This window comes from Serinus canaria, chromosome 3, assembly GCF_022539315.1.
Source record: "Serinus canaria isolate serCan28SL12 chromosome 3, serCan2020, whole genome shotgun sequence".
NCBI lineage: Eukaryota > Metazoa > Chordata > Aves > Passeriformes > Fringillidae > Serinus > Serinus canaria.
In genome coordinates, this window is record NC_066316.1 from 88,678,997 (window position 1) to 88,695,283 (window position 16,287).

Consider the following 16,287-nt stretch of genomic DNA (forward strand, 5'->3'; position numbering starts at 1 on the left):
TTCTAAGTTAGCCCTTTGGTTTGTGTGGGAAGCATTTCAGTTCTGGACTCATGGAGTAGTCGAAAGAATGAAAAATCTACAAACTTTGTATGTTCCGTTCATATACTGCCATGTTTAAATGGTTAAATTATTTTAAATGGCCTTTTACAGGAGCTGAAAAAAGAAGCAAAGAACAACAAAGGCTTAGTGGACACTCTGAATGAAGTTGGCAGTGCCTTCCTGGAGCTGGTGCCATGGAGGGCCAGAGAGGGGCTGGACAAGATGATAACGGAGGACAACGAACGTTACAGATTAGTGAGTGACACCATCTCTCAGAAGGTGGATGAGATCGATGCTGCCTTCCTGAGATCCCAGCAGGTACTGAAAACTGTTCTTTGGACAGTAACAGTCTCTGGACGTGTGTATTTGAACAAAAGCTGTCCTTTAATAATGTTGCCAAAAGTTTGTTATGCTTGAGCAGCAAAAGGCCCATTTGAATGAAATGGGACTCCAGTGTTAAAATATGAATGCCAGAAATCTGTAAATCTGTACTCTGTTGTCTCCCTTTTTGTTGATGCAAACAAAAAATATTTTAGCTCAAATTGCTGTTAGTAATCTGTGGCTCCTTAAGTCAGAGTTTGCTTAAGAACTGAATGGCCCAGGTCTTTTGTACATCATGTTGTGTTAAGTAAAATATGGGCCAAGATCCCAAGCCACCTTTTCTGGAGGTGACACTGATATTGCTAGGTTGGCCATGCCTTTTAGCATCTGCTGATTGTCCAGCTCCTCTGCACATTAGACCAATAAAAGCTGGGTGACCTCGTTCAAGCTGTAGTAGAGGATTTAAAAACTTTCTTTAATATCCACAATGCTTTTCTTCTTGGGGTGCAAAACCTGTGTTATTTAATATGTGGAGGTTTCTATACATGTACAGAAGTATATGTGGATACACTTTAAGAGCTGGGCTCTAATTTTGTCACTAAGTAGTCTTGTATTTAAGCCAGCTTATAAATGCTTTGCAGAAACAGTTTTCCAGTTCACACATACAAATATTGGTGGAGATTTTTCCATTTGTTGTGTAGTTCCCTTAAAAAGTTGTAAGAGGACAAGGAGAAAGCATGTGTGATAATTTCAAAATTTGCTAAAAGCTGACTGAGAGGCAGTAATTCAGATTTTCTTCTAAGTGAGCCTAAAAATAACTACAGGTGTCTTTTTAAGGGGTTTGATAATTAATATTTTATCATCTCATTAACCTAATCCTCAAAAATGAAGGGTGATTTCTATTTTATTTTTTTAGTGAGATTATATAGTGGCTCTCCTTCAGATTTTCTGAATTCCATGAGTACCTTGCATCCTCTAGCATAAGCTGAGCAGTTTCAGATCCAGACATGAATAGTCCAGAGCTGCTATTTCACTAGCTAATGTTGGAAGAGCACATTGCACTCTCATCCTGCATACCCCTAACCTCCACTTCAGCACATCATCACAGTAAACTCCTATACACCATATCCTGTGATAGCTTTTGGGTGGCTTAATGTGCTTCCAGTAAAGGGTAAGATACTTCCCATTTAGCTATGCAAAATAAACATTTTTGGAGAAGCTGGGGCTCTTTCAGTTTGCCCTGTGGCAACTTGCTGAAGTGCCTATAATATAAAGTTTTGGCTGAAGGACAAAGCTGCTGAGAATACAAAGCTTTGGTTGGAGTAAGTGTGGGTTTTGTGTCAGATGTTCCTGGACCAAGGTGAGGAATGCAGCAAGAAACACAGATGATTAAGCAGAATAGCTTCATGTTGTGAATGGAAGCTGGAAGAATAATAGGCAAAGGCAATGCCCAGGGTTTTTAACTACCTGGGTGAAATGGTCCCAGACTAATAATAGAGAAAAATTCAGCTGCATGGTTTAGTCCTCATTTCTCAACACTGAAGGCCTTGGTGGGGTCCTCTAGTGAAGGAGTCCTATGAAAAACACAAGGTCATATTCTACCTTTTCTTCATTCTAAAGCAGCCATAAAGAGTGCTTTAGAAAGCATTCATGGAGAAAATCACAGCATCATCATATTCAGAAGTCAATCATTCCTGATCAGAAGAAAGTGTACCACAATGAACTATGCTTGGTTAAACTGGATGGGGATTAAGTAGGTGATTTTATAGTGACTCCAAGTGTAGCTGAGGGCCCATAAGTAACTGCCATATATAATGGGAAGAAAACATTTCAAATTTTGGATGCAGAGAGTACCAATTTTATGCTTTTTATTCCTTAATGTTGTTTATAAGAATCACAAGTTGAAAATCCTGTACCTTCAGCGAACTGAGTTTAGAGTTCTTCCCTTCCTCAATGCAATTTAACTTAGAAGTTTTAGTGCTATGCCTTGATTTTGTTATTTCCATTAAATATTTCCTCAGTATTATTTACATGCCCATGAATATTTGGTATCAGGAAGTCACACTGCAGTTAGTTTATACATCTATACATTTGAAATCATCTTCTCCCTTTCAGTTGTAAATAGAGGAACTTCTGAAAACCTTGATTGTGAACTGTATTTTCTAAAGCCAGGATTTAACTAGCACTGGTGCATGTACTTCATGCTAATGTTTACAGTACTGATTATTCCAGAACATACCTTTCTAGTAGGATGTCACAATATTTAGGACAAGTCTTACTTTCTGTTACTTTAAATGAGAAATGACACATAGTCAAAAAGAATGTTCTGCTGTTTCACGTAACAAATGGATTATAAAGGCCAAAAAAGATTGACTCATGAAGAATGAAATCTCAGAACTGTTTCTTTCATTTTGTGGGACTCATGATTAACCACTAAGACAAGTCTGTGTTAGTGACTAAAGTGAATTCCAGCTATATTAAGGATCAGGGCTGTTATGGACTACAGCCATAAAGGCACAGATCAGCATATTTTAAAGACAAGTGGGACTGAGAGTGTTCAGAATATTTCTGAGGAAATTGTGGGCATCAGCACCACAAGTAGCAGGTTCTGACCTAAAACATCCTGACAGACTTTCACAGTAACTCAGGGCTCTATTAAGGTTCAGGTAATGTTGGAGAGGGAGCAGAGTTTTAACAAATTCACTAAATAAAGTCTTACTAGTTTCTACAATGTGCATCTGATACATCCTGTGTAATATTGCTCTATGGCTTAGGCTCAAAGCTGCCCTGGTTGAGTACTGCAACATGTGCATGCTAAAATGTATGCCTATAAACTTGTTCTGAAGAGAGAATGTATGATTTTGGTTTTTTAAAATTTGTTCTTACATTTCAGGAGACTTAGATACCCACATTCTTCATTTAATGTTTTTCTTTGCAAATTAGTAAGAAACTCCTTTCATTATATTAGTACTTTTAGGAAATTTCTGAAACACTTAAATGTTGACTATTGTAGTCAGGAGTTGATCTAAGTCAGAAGGAAAAGGACTGGCTGTGTCTAAATGCTAAAAAAAACCCTTTGCATTTAATCTGAGGCCTAGATTTGGATGAAATCGTGTCTTTTATAAATTCGGTGAGGTTTTTGCACTAATTTATCTGAGCTGTGATTGTTCTGCCTTGATCATTTAATACCAAAGCAGCTCTTCAGATTAATAGGGTAACATCAAACAACTGTGTCTCAGGATAATTGCAACACTAGCAGTAATAATAAACACAGAGATGAAAAAGACATGTAAAAGTAGAATAAAATGAAAACAGGCAGTCCAGTTAAAACTCTGAGATTATCATCCTTTTTTATTTTCTTATGACTGTTAGAGAGCTGTAGGCTTTGGACAAAACTATTTGCTTCTGTTGCTTTGTCATGCTTATGAATTAAGCTGCTTGTAATACAATCCCTCAGAACCATTTTGGGCATTGTAGTCATTTATATAAAAATCTCAAATGGAAATCGAGAAGCTATCCTTCTAAAAATTCAAAAATATGCTGTTTAATCTTCTTTAAAATTTTTGAAACTGTTATTCTAATTTCATGTCTGTAGAACTGCTGAACTAATTCTTGTCTCCCTCATTTAGTTTGATCAAGCAGCTGATGCTGAATTTGCCTGGATTGCAGAAACAGAAAAGAAACTGATGTCTCTGGGTGATATTAGGCTTGAGCAAGACCAGACCACTGCTCAGCTGCAAGTTCAAAAGGTAAAAGAAATGCATTTCCAACTGTCATGTTAATTATTGGCCGGCACACTCTCCATCTAGAAAATGTACTGGCATGATTTAATTTTCAATCCAATCATAATTAATGCATTTCAAAACCAGCTTTTGCTCCAAATACTTTTTTTTAAAAATTATTATTCTAACCAACTTTTGTTGTGTTTCAAGGCTTTTACCATGGAGATTTTAAGGCACAAAGATACTATAGATGAACTTGTTAAATCTGGGGATAAGATTATGAAAACATGCACTGAAGAAGAGAAACAGATGATGAAGGTAAAGTTCCTTAAATTGCAGCTACAGTGGTAGATTGAAGAAAATGTACAAGTAGAAGGATTTCCATAGTGTCTTTTAAAATACTAATGAAAAAGCACTCATTGCAGTCACTTCCTGTCTGAGGATTGTAATGCTAGAGGAAATGCTGTTGTGCATTGCTCTCCTTCCTTCAGGATGTTAAGAGAACAAACGCTGTGTGCTTGCTTCTTTGCCTGACACTAATTTGGAGTCCCATTTGTCATCTTCATCCATAGTAAATAGTATTTTAGCCTATAGATGAATGAGTAAAGAGGTGTTAGTCATCTAGGTTGATGTGTGGAATCTGGCAGTTTATCTTCCGAGTTCTTTTGGGTCAGTGATACTCTGGGTGTGAGCATTTCTGTGCCAAATTCAATGGCTCTGCACCTCAGTGTGAGTCTTTACTTTCATTTCTGCTGATTTCCATGTAGACCTTGCTTGCCAAGATTATTTCATCCTGTCACAGCCCATGAAAGGCATTCTTATGACTTTGTTTATCACACACAGACACAGAGAGCCCAACGTCAGGGCTGCAAACATGTAGAGATGGATTTTTCATGTTGGCATTTAGGAAGGATTAGTTGTGGGGTTGGGATTTTTTTGCTGAATTACAGTGAGGCTGGGTATGTTGTGAAAATTCAGTCCTTCCAATCCATAAAAAACAATGCTTCAGTAATTGTGTTCTGCTGCAGGATCTCTGAATAAATTTGATTTGCTGTTAAGTGAATTTAAAATAGATGCGGTGTTCTGCCTATGAAACTGTAGTCATAAGGCAGGGAAGTTTTGTGTGAGCCTCTACTAAATATTTTTATTTGTAAAAAGTACTGTATATCTGTGTTTAAAGGTTATGCTCTGTCCTCTGGATAGCATCTCTGTACTTAATTTATATGCAAGACATAACAAATGAAAGGATAGCTTGCTCTGCCAAAGGAAAAAAAAAGCTTCTTCATAGTCAATGTCTTGATTATATGTAGTTTTAGCAAGGCTAGGATTTATGTGCATTGTCACATATAATATTTCATAAACATGATAACATGGGTAGTTTTCCACAGGAAAAATATAGCTAGTATAGCTAGTTGATACTTTCATTTATTATTACATGCCCAAAAATATTAAATTAGTAATGTATAAGCCTTATAGTTATGTCACTATTATCTATGTTATTAATGGTAGTACATTCTCATTAAGAAATGTAGGCTAACCTGGAAAACAGTGTTTTGTGGTTTCTGTTGCAAGTTTGTCAATGACAGTCACAACAATACATCCTATTATCTTGCCAGAGTGGGAAAGAAAACCCCACCAAAAAAACACCAAACCAAACTAAACATCCCAGCAGATGTTGTGTATTTTTCCTCTTGATTTGAATCAGAAATGCTGTGGAAAACTTAGTTTCTGCCAAGTGTCACTGGAGATAAGTGCCTGCAGTAAGGAACATGGGCTAAGATCTGTGGTCAAATCATTTGCAGCTTGACTAGAAGCTCTATGAAAAGTGTTATTTGTAAATATCACTATTGTTAAGTATATTCTAATTATTTTGCAAGTATTCTGGTCTACCTCATTGTTGATTCTGTCCACCTTTAACAGTGATACTGTAGAAACATCAAAATTGAAATTTTATTCACTGTGAATTTGTGCTAAAATTATCACAGAATGTTTGGAAATGAAGGTAAGAGACACATGGAAAAACATACTTTTTAAAAATTAATATTATTTTGCAGAAAAAAATTGAAAGCCTCTTACAGAAATATGATCAAGTCTGTCAAATGAACTCGGAGAGAAACCTCCAGCTGGAACGGGCTCAGTCCCTAGTTAACCAGTTCTGGGAGACTTATGAAGAGCTTTGGCCATGGTTAACTGAAACAGAAATGATCATCTCTCAGCTCCCTGCACCAGCCCTTGAATATGAAACTTTAAAGCAACAGCAAGAAGAACATAGGGTAAGCATTTTGCCAGTTTTGAAAAAGAAAGTGTTAAATATCAGGAAGTATTTTGCTTATGACTGTGGAGTACTCTGCAAAATTCTTAAAACTGAAAGAGGTACTCTTCTACTGAAAAAAAAAATTAAAACAATAATACAGAGTATACACGTTTTCAGTCATGTCTCTGCTGTTTACCAAACTGTGCATGGAAGCAAGAGTCTCTGGGGAAGGCAGCAAGTGATGTGTAAGCATAAAAGAGGGCTAAAAGGTAATAATTGCCATTGTACTGGGAGAACTGAAGACATAAAAGTTATTAGTTAAGAAGTATATTTAAAAGTACTCATTAATGTTAGTACTGGAACAAACCAAAACAGAAACAGAAAGAACAAATATGGGATGTTGGAGCAAGAAACAAAAGGGGGGTACAGTCTGTACACAGATGTGGACACATGCTGATCCTATGTATGCATAAAAAATTTAGCTTTTGTTTTGTTGGTAACATTGAAACTAAACTTAGCTGAGTAAGGAAGATGAACAATTAGAGGGCCAAGAATTGATTGCTTGGCTATCAATCCCATAGTAATTTATCATGTCAAGAATGTTTGTTGTGCAATAATTAAAATAAATAGTTGTTTACCATAGCATCACAAAACAGAGGTTACAGTGTTGAAGACTAGCCACTGTAGAGGTTTTCTTACATGGATATATAATCAGTTTGGATTAAAATTGAGGTGTTTCATAGGTGACTCCTAGCATCACATGGAATCAGATGCATCCCACTGAGGTTAAAAACCTTCATGTTTTGGCAGATGCAAAACCTGCACAGCCACTGGAGATACCTGTTTCTCCCTGCTAAGCATGGAGTAACCAGTGTTTTTTTTGTTTTAGCTGCCTCCACTAAGTGACTCAAGTTAGATAGCATGAACCCTGGCTTCAAAGTCTTGTTTACTTTGAGACCAGCTAATGAAATGTGCCACTCTTATGTACTGGTAAACACCAGGTTCACTCATTTGTCTTCCTATTATGTCCAGAAAGAAACAAACATGTTCTGTTTAGACTGGCTATATAACATAAGCTTTACAAGCTACCTTGATTAGTCACTGTGAACCATATCATGCTTGCTTTACTTGCAGGATTGTTCCTTATGTACTTTAATCATGCTGCTTCTATGAGAAGCCTTTCAGATGAGCTTCTATTTTTGCATATTCCCCGGGCTATGCCATTAGCTGAGATTTGTTTGTTAAATTGAAGATTAATGTCAGGCACTTTTAACACGTAATCTGCTCCGAAACACTTGTTTGCTAGAATTGTTTACCCATTAGTAAGTCATGGAGAAGACCAAATAATTTGTTGTTCTATTAAAAAGAAGAAGAAGGAAAAAAGGTAACTCTCAAATGTGAATGAGAATGTTTCTTTTCTGATATATTTGCTGCTGACTGTCTTTGTTCCAAGTTGTGGAATTCGTGGAATTGATTCTGTGTGAGTAACATGCAGTTAGTTTGGTTGGAAATGAGCTGTTGGCAGAGTATTAGCGTAAGGTTTAGACCCAGAAGTGTGCACTCTTGTGGCCTTGTGTCAAGTCATCTCTTTGTGCTCAAAAGTAAACCACACAAAATTATTTTCTAAAAATTTTCAAACTGTTCTTATAATCTTCTTTTCCTCCTCCTAACTAATTAACAATATTTTTCTTGTGGCAAGGTGTACACATGAAGTTACATTCAAAGTAAGTAGTTAGAGTCAGGGGGGTTATTTTCATTTCTGTTTGGTCACTGGGGGACTGAAGAGCTGTGTCACTCTCTTCCCAGTCTCCTCAATGTCCCCTCTTCTGGGGAGGAGCAAGGAAGAAAGCCAGCATCTGGATTCCTTTTTAAGGGAAGGACTGTAGTAAGGAGAGGGGAACTTATTTACACTGAGACAGATATAAGCTCTTTTCTGGGTTTTCATTAATTTAAACAAACTCTCAGCTGGGAGGAGCAGTGCATGTACCTCTCATGTTCCTGCGCTGGAGCTATTGGATAGAAACACATGGGGTTCCCAGCACTGAGAGGGACACTGCCTCTCACAAGACTGGTAGTTTTCTGAAAAGAGAGGGATGAGATGAGAAAGTAGATAAAATAAGGAAAGGATGGGGCTACTCACACAAACAAAACCCTTTCCCTTTTGTCAGTTCTATGGGTGCAAGCAAGAAAAACCTGAAATCCTCTGACAACTTGGAAAACACCTTGTGACTTTTCACTTCCACAAACTCCTGCACAGTCTTCAGCAAAATTTTTGCTTCTGGGGTGGATGATGAGAAGAAATAGAGAGCTGAGATCAAATATAATGCACTTACTAATCACTTGTTAAACATTTTGTAAGTTAAATAATAGTGCTGTTATAAAGACAGAGGGGTCTTGTGGCCAAAAGGGGAGATGCATAAACAAGGTTGATTGGTCTCTACTGATCACCCTCACTTGTCCTTTTGCCCTTTTCACTGATTTCTTTGACCCTCCCTTGTGCTGGTTTCCTGTTCTTAAATCAAAGGTAATTTGTATTCATTTTCTTGCAATACTGGTACTTCTTTCTGTGATGCTCTTCAATGACTTTGCAGCATGTGACCAATATCAACATGAAAAGTATGTGTGTGGTGGTGTGACACCCATGTCTGGAATATCGTTGCCCTTTCTGTCATTATAGGTACTAAATATGATGGGTAATGTCTGTTGTTAGCATCATATGCATAATCAGCATCTTATGTTTTGCCTGTAATCATATGTCCTGCCAGGGTGTTTCCAGTGTGTCTCTAGTTCTGATGTTTTATGCCTGCATAGTTCTGTGTTGGAATAGGAATGATCACTGGCAAAGCAGTCATTAACTTTATTTCTGCTTTACATTAGGGTGACAGGTATTTGTTTGGAATTTCTTGCCAGCTGGATGTGTTGGAAGTGTGGACAGTTGTAATGTGGTGGTGCAAGCATAAGAAACTGATAAGTTTTTTCATTTGTTATAGCAACTGCGTGAGCTGATTGCTGAGCACAAGCCTCATATAGATAAGATGAACAAAACTGGGCCTCAGTTGCTGGAGCTGAGCCCAGGAGAAGGCTTTTCTATCCAAGAGAAATATGTGGCAGCTGACACCCTGTACAGTAAAATTAAGGAAGATGTCAAAAAGCGAGCACTGGCACTGGATGAAGCCATTTCTCAGTGTACCCAGGTATCAATTAAGGTTTAAAGTATAATTGGGTTCATTCAATGGAAAAATACACATTGTCATCTTACATGGTTATAGCAAGACTAAGCTACTGTTTCATCTGGATTTTTCAACCTAATGGTCTGTGAATGTTCATATCACTGCTAATGGTATTGATTTTTCTCTGTCTTGAGGGATTATAATTTTATATATTGGTCAGTATTATAACGTCGCAGCCACTGAAAAATGTTAAAACTGCTTAATTTTTAAGTAAAACTAGTGGTCTAAAAATACGGCATTTGATTTTCACTTTTGTGTTCTCTAACTGGTCTGTTGCTAGCTAATCCTTCATTTGTAAACAAATGTTACTTTTGATCAGTTAGCTTGGGTATAGTTATTTCTAGAAATTAGCAGATGTAGTTAACAATTGGCAGTGGAACTAGTGGGTAGTTTAGCAGTGATAGTGGCATTGGCTCTTTGCTGCAGACTCCAAAAAAGGTAACATAATGTGCTGAAACTGTTACAGAAAAGTATTACCAGCAAATTTAGACTTCACAAAATGTCATCAGCATAAAACTCAGGTCAAGTTGACAAAAGCTGCACATCCTAACTTCATCAGCCTATGAAATTAACTTCAGTAAAATATTGCCAAATGCTGTGTTCTAGCAACTCTTAAGTATTGGCTAATTGTCATAACTGTTAAATATGGGTTAATTGTCATTAAATTCACACTGAAATTTTTTCCTCTACCCTAGATTCAGAAAAGAACTCAGTATAACTTTGTACATAAACCCATGCAAAAACCTGAATAAAAGTACCTTGTTCTATACTATTTTTTTTATGGGAAATTCCCCTTTTTCTCTCTGTTACCTGGAAATAAGAGCTATATTCTGCTTAGGTCTTAAGTACTAAATAAAGAAATACACCTTAAAGACCTTAACAATTCTACATTCTAAGTAATTTTGTCAGGTCATTATAATTAATGTTATATTCCTAGCCCCTGCAGCTGAGTTTAAGAATGTGAGGCAAAACTCAATGACATCAGATATCATCCTGCTTTTGAAGTGGTTATAGACATTTTATGTTTCATATGTATATACATATATATACACTAAACTTTCTAAACTTTCAGTCTAAACTTTCAGTCATTCTAAACACCTTCCTTATTTCCACCTCTAAAATATGCCTGATTATTTAAATCCTCTCTGTTTCTTTGTCATAAATGTTTAGTCCTCCCCGTATGTGGAGCTGCCAATTTGAAAATCAAGATATTTACTTAGAGTCCCTATTTTGTATGTGATAGACATCAACATGTTGTACTGGCTAAGTACAGAAAGCAAGAATTAGAAATACATTCTTTGCTAACACCTAGAACATAATCAGATGCTGAGAAATTACTGAATTATTTATGCAATACTTTATGGTTCATTTTATATACTAAATGTATACACAGATGGCAAAGCAAAACATTCTAATGCCCACAGAATGTAATTATATAAAATCTTTTTTTATGAAGATACGTGAATATGTATTATCAGATTTCTGCACTATGATGTTTATGTCAATGTTTGTCTAGACAGTCCTTGAAGAGTAATTATTTTACTCTTCAGGTTTGAAATTATATTAAATTGCACTGTGTATCAAAGGAAGAACATAATGTATGAAGCTAGAATGAGAGGTTGTAATGATATCATATTTTTCCTTTCAAGTTCTAAAACACTTTGTCTTATTTGTTGAAGTTGGTACAAGGTGACCCACTGAATGCACTGACAGCTTAAAAATGTGATGTGTGTCCTAAAATTAGATGCAAATATTGCCAAATCAATTTCAGTTTTTATCACTTTTGTTAGATTTTGTTGCCGCAATCAGTTTCTTGGAAGTCTTGAATGTGGGAAGGCTGCTGTTCTTTCATAACACATTTTGTTGGCTTGTATGATATTCACACTTCTAACAAAAACACTGAGGCCTGTAATGTTAGTCCCAGAGTCAGATTTGAAATGGGTTGTATGGTGGGAAAAAGCAATTATATTTATATTGCCTGTGTGTATTCATTTGAATAGAAGGGATGTAGCTATTTGTTCACATAAGGTAATCTTGTTTTGCTGTGTTCTTTCTTGCATCTTTTCCAAGTGTTATCAGGAATGCTTTTTGTAGATCCTGGAGAGTCATTAAATGCACCCATGATGTATCGATTTCTTTAATTTGAAAGGGGCGTGGTGGTGTGAGATCTTTAGGAGTCTCTATTAATCCAAAAGCATATAATAAAGGCTAACTTTGGACCTATTCCAAAGGCTGAACCACTTTAACACAGCTGTAATTTGGTTTCTGAGCACCTACCTGGGCCCAGAACAGGTCAAACATGGAAGGATGTAGTAAATACACTGTTGTGTGCTTTTAGTTGCAGAAAGTAACATATCTTTACTGCACTAGCAAGCACCTCCTGGCCAGTAACAGATGTCTTTTGGCATGACCTTACATATAAAGCCTTAATCAGAGGTAGTATATCAGTATGTTGGTCCTAACAGGAAAATGTATGTTTTTAATAGTAAAGTACAAATCTTTCTAAAATTATGAAGTCAGAAAGCCATGGCTCACTAAAGCTACACACTACATGAGTTTCACAGGACTAAATGTAAGTGGATTCTGCCATGTGTATAGTACTCTCAGAGGGAGTGTCTCAGGAGTGAACGCAAACTTAATAGAAAAGCTCTTGAATTTGAGAGAACCTATCATTTTGCAGAGTTATTTTTGTAATTTAGATATTAAAAGAGCCTAGAGGGAGGTATTGCAATTTGCACATACATATGTTCGATAGAGATGTAAAGTACTTTTTTCCAAGATCATTTCAGATGCCATTTTTTAGTTTGTTGGTTGGTTTTGTTTTTCTTCTAATATTCTAATTTCTCTGCTATTTCCTTCTGTCCTGTGCCACCCTCCTAGTTCCATGACAAGATAGATCCAACTCTGGAGAGTCTGAAGCGCATAGTTGAACGTCTGAGGCAGCCACCTTCCATCTCGGCAGAGGTTGAGAAGATAAAAGAGCAGATCAGTGAAAATAAGAATGTGTCAGTGGATCTGGAAAAACTTCAGCCAGTGTATGAGACACTTAAACAGAGAGGAGAGGAAATGATCGCTCGCTCAGAAGGTGCTGATAAGGATATGTCTGCTAAAGGTAATAGACTGAGAAAACTTTCATGTAGTGGAAATGCAGTAAGCTGCAGCATATAAAATTCTTCATTCCTGATGACTTCTAATCTGGGGAATGTTCTCCTGGAGAAGCTGCTTAAGATTTATAAAAACAAAACATTCGTTTAAAATAATTCATTGTGGATGTGACCTTTATTTTATTTTTAAAGGCCACTGTGTTTGTTTCCACTTAACATTATAAGGAGCCCTGCAAAGAAATATTTTAGAGTCTAAATTTTAAAATGTACACATATGTTTCTGCTGTAGAACTGTAGAGAAATTTATGACCAAGAATTGTTTGCCAAGGTAGTAATCTAGTTCCTTTGTTGTTTAGCTGTTCAAGATAAACTAGACCAAATGGTCCTAATTTGGGAAGACATCCAGACCTTGACTGAAGAAAGAGAGGCCAAACTGTTGGATGTAATGGAACTAGCTGAAAAGTTTTGGTGTGATCATATGGCTCTTGTAGCTACTATTAAAGATACTCAGGACTTCATTCGAGAACTGGAGGGACCTGGAGTTGACCCATCTGTAGTCAAGCAACAGCAAGAAGCTGCAGAGGTCAGTAGAAAGTATTTTCTTGATTTGAAGTACTTTATTTATGGTGTGCAGAGGAGAAGATATTATTTTGTAAAGACTAGGAGGGATAATTGTGTAGAAATTTTCAATAATGGTATCTCAAGAGTCTACAGTTAATAGCACGTATCAGTGCTTAATTGCAATGAGCATGCAACATGTGCTTGTCATTACATTTCCTTATTTGTTTGTAAATATGTACATAATAACCATCTCACTGAGACTTTGAAAAGTTGTACATACTTGAGATTCCTCGAGTAGTACGTAACATCTAAATGAAAGGTGGACAAATGTATTATGCTCTGTGTATTATCCTCTGAGCCTCTAATTATTTATACTGATAGTTAAATGTTTCAAGGTTGAATGATAACCTCTGACAAAGAAGACACTCTGATTAAAGAAATCTAATTTAAAACTTCCTGTTTACTTCTTATATCTCATGCAAAATGGTATAATAAACCACTGTTACAATCTAGACTGATATCAGCTGATTTCATCTGCCACTGCAAAGTGATGCTTATTTTTTAAGTAAGTCCAAGTGACTGGAAGGAAAACAAAGGTGGAATCCTGCTGTGTTCTTTGAAAATAAGTTGTACATAGGTTATTAAATTTAGTATTAGCAGTGTTGGCTTTTTTTCTCTTTGTAGGCTGCTAAAGAAGAAATTGATGGACTACAAGAAGAACTAGAAGCAGTTGTGAGCCTTGGCTCTGAGCTGAGAGCTGCTTGTGGAGAGCCTGACAAACCTATTGTCAACAAGAGTATAGATGAGGTATGGGAAATGCAGATGTTTTGGTCTGCTATGTGATAGCCTGCTCAGCTGAAATTTGTAATTCCCTACAACCCCAACAAACTTGGAAAATAAAAATTTTGTTGCAAAAGTGAGACACCACTGAAGCCTTTGTGGTAAAGTAAGATTTGCCTTTTGAGTGAATAAATCTTAGATTAGATTAGAACGTACACACTGTTTTATTTTATTGATTTATGGTTTAGAACTTTTGTAAAAGACAAGTGTTTTAAAAAATAGTCACTGATTAATATTGTAGGTGACTTGTAAAAAGTAATGCTGGAATAAATTTTGGATATGTATTCTTCATGCCAAGTGAGACATCTTAACTGAGACTATCCTGTTTGGATGACTATAAAGTACTTTTTATTTCTCCAGTGTTCAGCAATGTATGATTCTGTTAAGGTACTTTTATTATGGTGATGTAACTCCAAATGATTTAGTAGTATTTTCTCTACTAACTGTACAATCTCTGTTAATAAAAAATACTTAAACAGTATTGAAGTTTACAGCTTTTATAATTCAGAACTTCTACTGAATTCTGAAAGAAACTCGTTATGCAGTGATAGGGAGGACCAGAGTGTTAATATGGAATAAATGTGAACTAGTCATGCTTAGTTTATTTGTATTATTGATCAATGAAGTGTTAGTAAATGCACATTATATAGCAGTAAAATTCCTTTGTTTATTGGAGTAAATTGTGCTTACTTGCAGCTGAATTCTGCCTGGGATGCATTAAACAAAACATGGAAAGAGCGTGTGGATAAGCTTGGGGAAGCTATGCAGGCAGCTGTTCAATACCAAGATGGACTACAGGTAAGAAGATGTGATATAGCTAACCCAGCCTTGGGTCAGTGGGATTTAATGAGGTGGAAGTAAAAAGTGTCATGTGATTAGGCAGGTGACAAGTACTGCACTCTGGTTGTAGTGACTATTTTCTTGAGTAGGTAGGTTTTTTTCTCAGGATTGGTTGGGGTTGGTTTGTTGGGGTTTCTTTGCAATAAAGAATATGTTGGGTTGTTTTCTTCATGTCCATATATTGCACTGTGTTTAGATTCAAAATTAATGTCCCCTTGTTTGTTGATGAGAGCAGAGGTTTTTTGGCACCACACATTCATAGTAGTTCTGCTCACATTTTCTTGTGATAGTCAAGGCAGGTTAAAGTTGTGACACATTTGGTCTGAAAGGAACAGATCTGAGTACAGGTCTGTATACCCACTTGCTGCTATTTTTTTTGATTTGAAGATAATTAAAGCATTTAAGGCGCACGATTTTATTCCACCTTATTTATAAGTAAAATGTTTGAGTATTTTAAGCAAAAATATTATTAACATAATGTTGCTAAACTGTTATTCTTAGTATAATTTATATTCTTAGTATAATTTATCCTATCACAATACTTTAGAAGATTATTCCCTTTTTAAATCTGTAGGCAAATGTTCCAGCATTTTAAAGATATCTTGTACACTGTGCTTCCCAGAACTGATGAAGTTTTAAAGAAAAAGAGGGGCTGTACTTTAGAGGACCTTTAAAGGTCTCTTCCAACACAACCTATCCCTTGAAACTATGATCTTTTCTCTGTACATGCTGTTGGGGCTTTTGTAGTTGTTTGTTTGTTTTGGTTTTGTTTGTTTGTTTTTTTCTTGGTGGAATTACTGTCTTCCATGGCTCATTAAATCTTTAAAACTGAAATTTCACATCACACTGAGGGCAGTTACTTCTGTGTTTGCTGCAGATCAAGCAGCAGACCACTTCTTAATAATAGTGCAACTTGCCTGTTTTGCAGTGCACCGTCACTATGGGCTTTTGTCTGGGTTCTCCTGTGTTCTGGACTCTACTGTGCAGAGATTGATTAGACAGTTAGAATCATCACCATTTGGGTTAAGTGCTTTCTATTTCCTGTAGCTGTACAGGGCACATCCTACAAGCTTGGTACTTTGTGAAAGAGCTGTGTGTAAGTGCTGTCTTACACTCATTTCAATAGACAATATGGAAAGTATCATGGACAGATTGTTAACTGCAGCTGCCTCACCCTCTTGAGCACACTGGGCATAGTTTTCCTTTCCTCTGGGAGCCATGTAGCAGTGGGCAGCTCCAAAAAATTCTCCTAAGCATTTCTCCTTACTAGAATCTCCACAGAAATCAGGCAGGTGGAAGAGGGCCTAGTTGGAGGTGTTTTTCCCCTTGTGCAATTACTCAGATTGATGCAGGTGTTCATAATCCATGTGGAGTAT

At 36.5% G+C, this 16,287-nt stretch overlaps 1 protein-coding gene across 1 annotated transcript in view; it reads left to right on the forward strand.

Moving 5' to 3' along the window:
* The window catches only part of DST (dystonin), a 288,933-nt gene that overhangs the window by 232,124 nt on the left and 40,522 nt on the right, over positions 1–16,287 (forward strand). Inside the window, 9 exon segments of the mRNA XM_050972635.1 lie at positions 154–357; positions 3,990–4,109; positions 4,293–4,400; positions 6,137–6,355; positions 9,327–9,530; positions 12,447–12,678; positions 13,027–13,253; positions 13,916–14,038; positions 14,768–14,869. Coding sequence (XP_050828592.1) covers positions 154–357; positions 3,990–4,109; positions 4,293–4,400; positions 6,137–6,355; positions 9,327–9,530; positions 12,447–12,678; positions 13,027–13,253; positions 13,916–14,038; positions 14,768–14,869 — 1,539 coding nt within the window.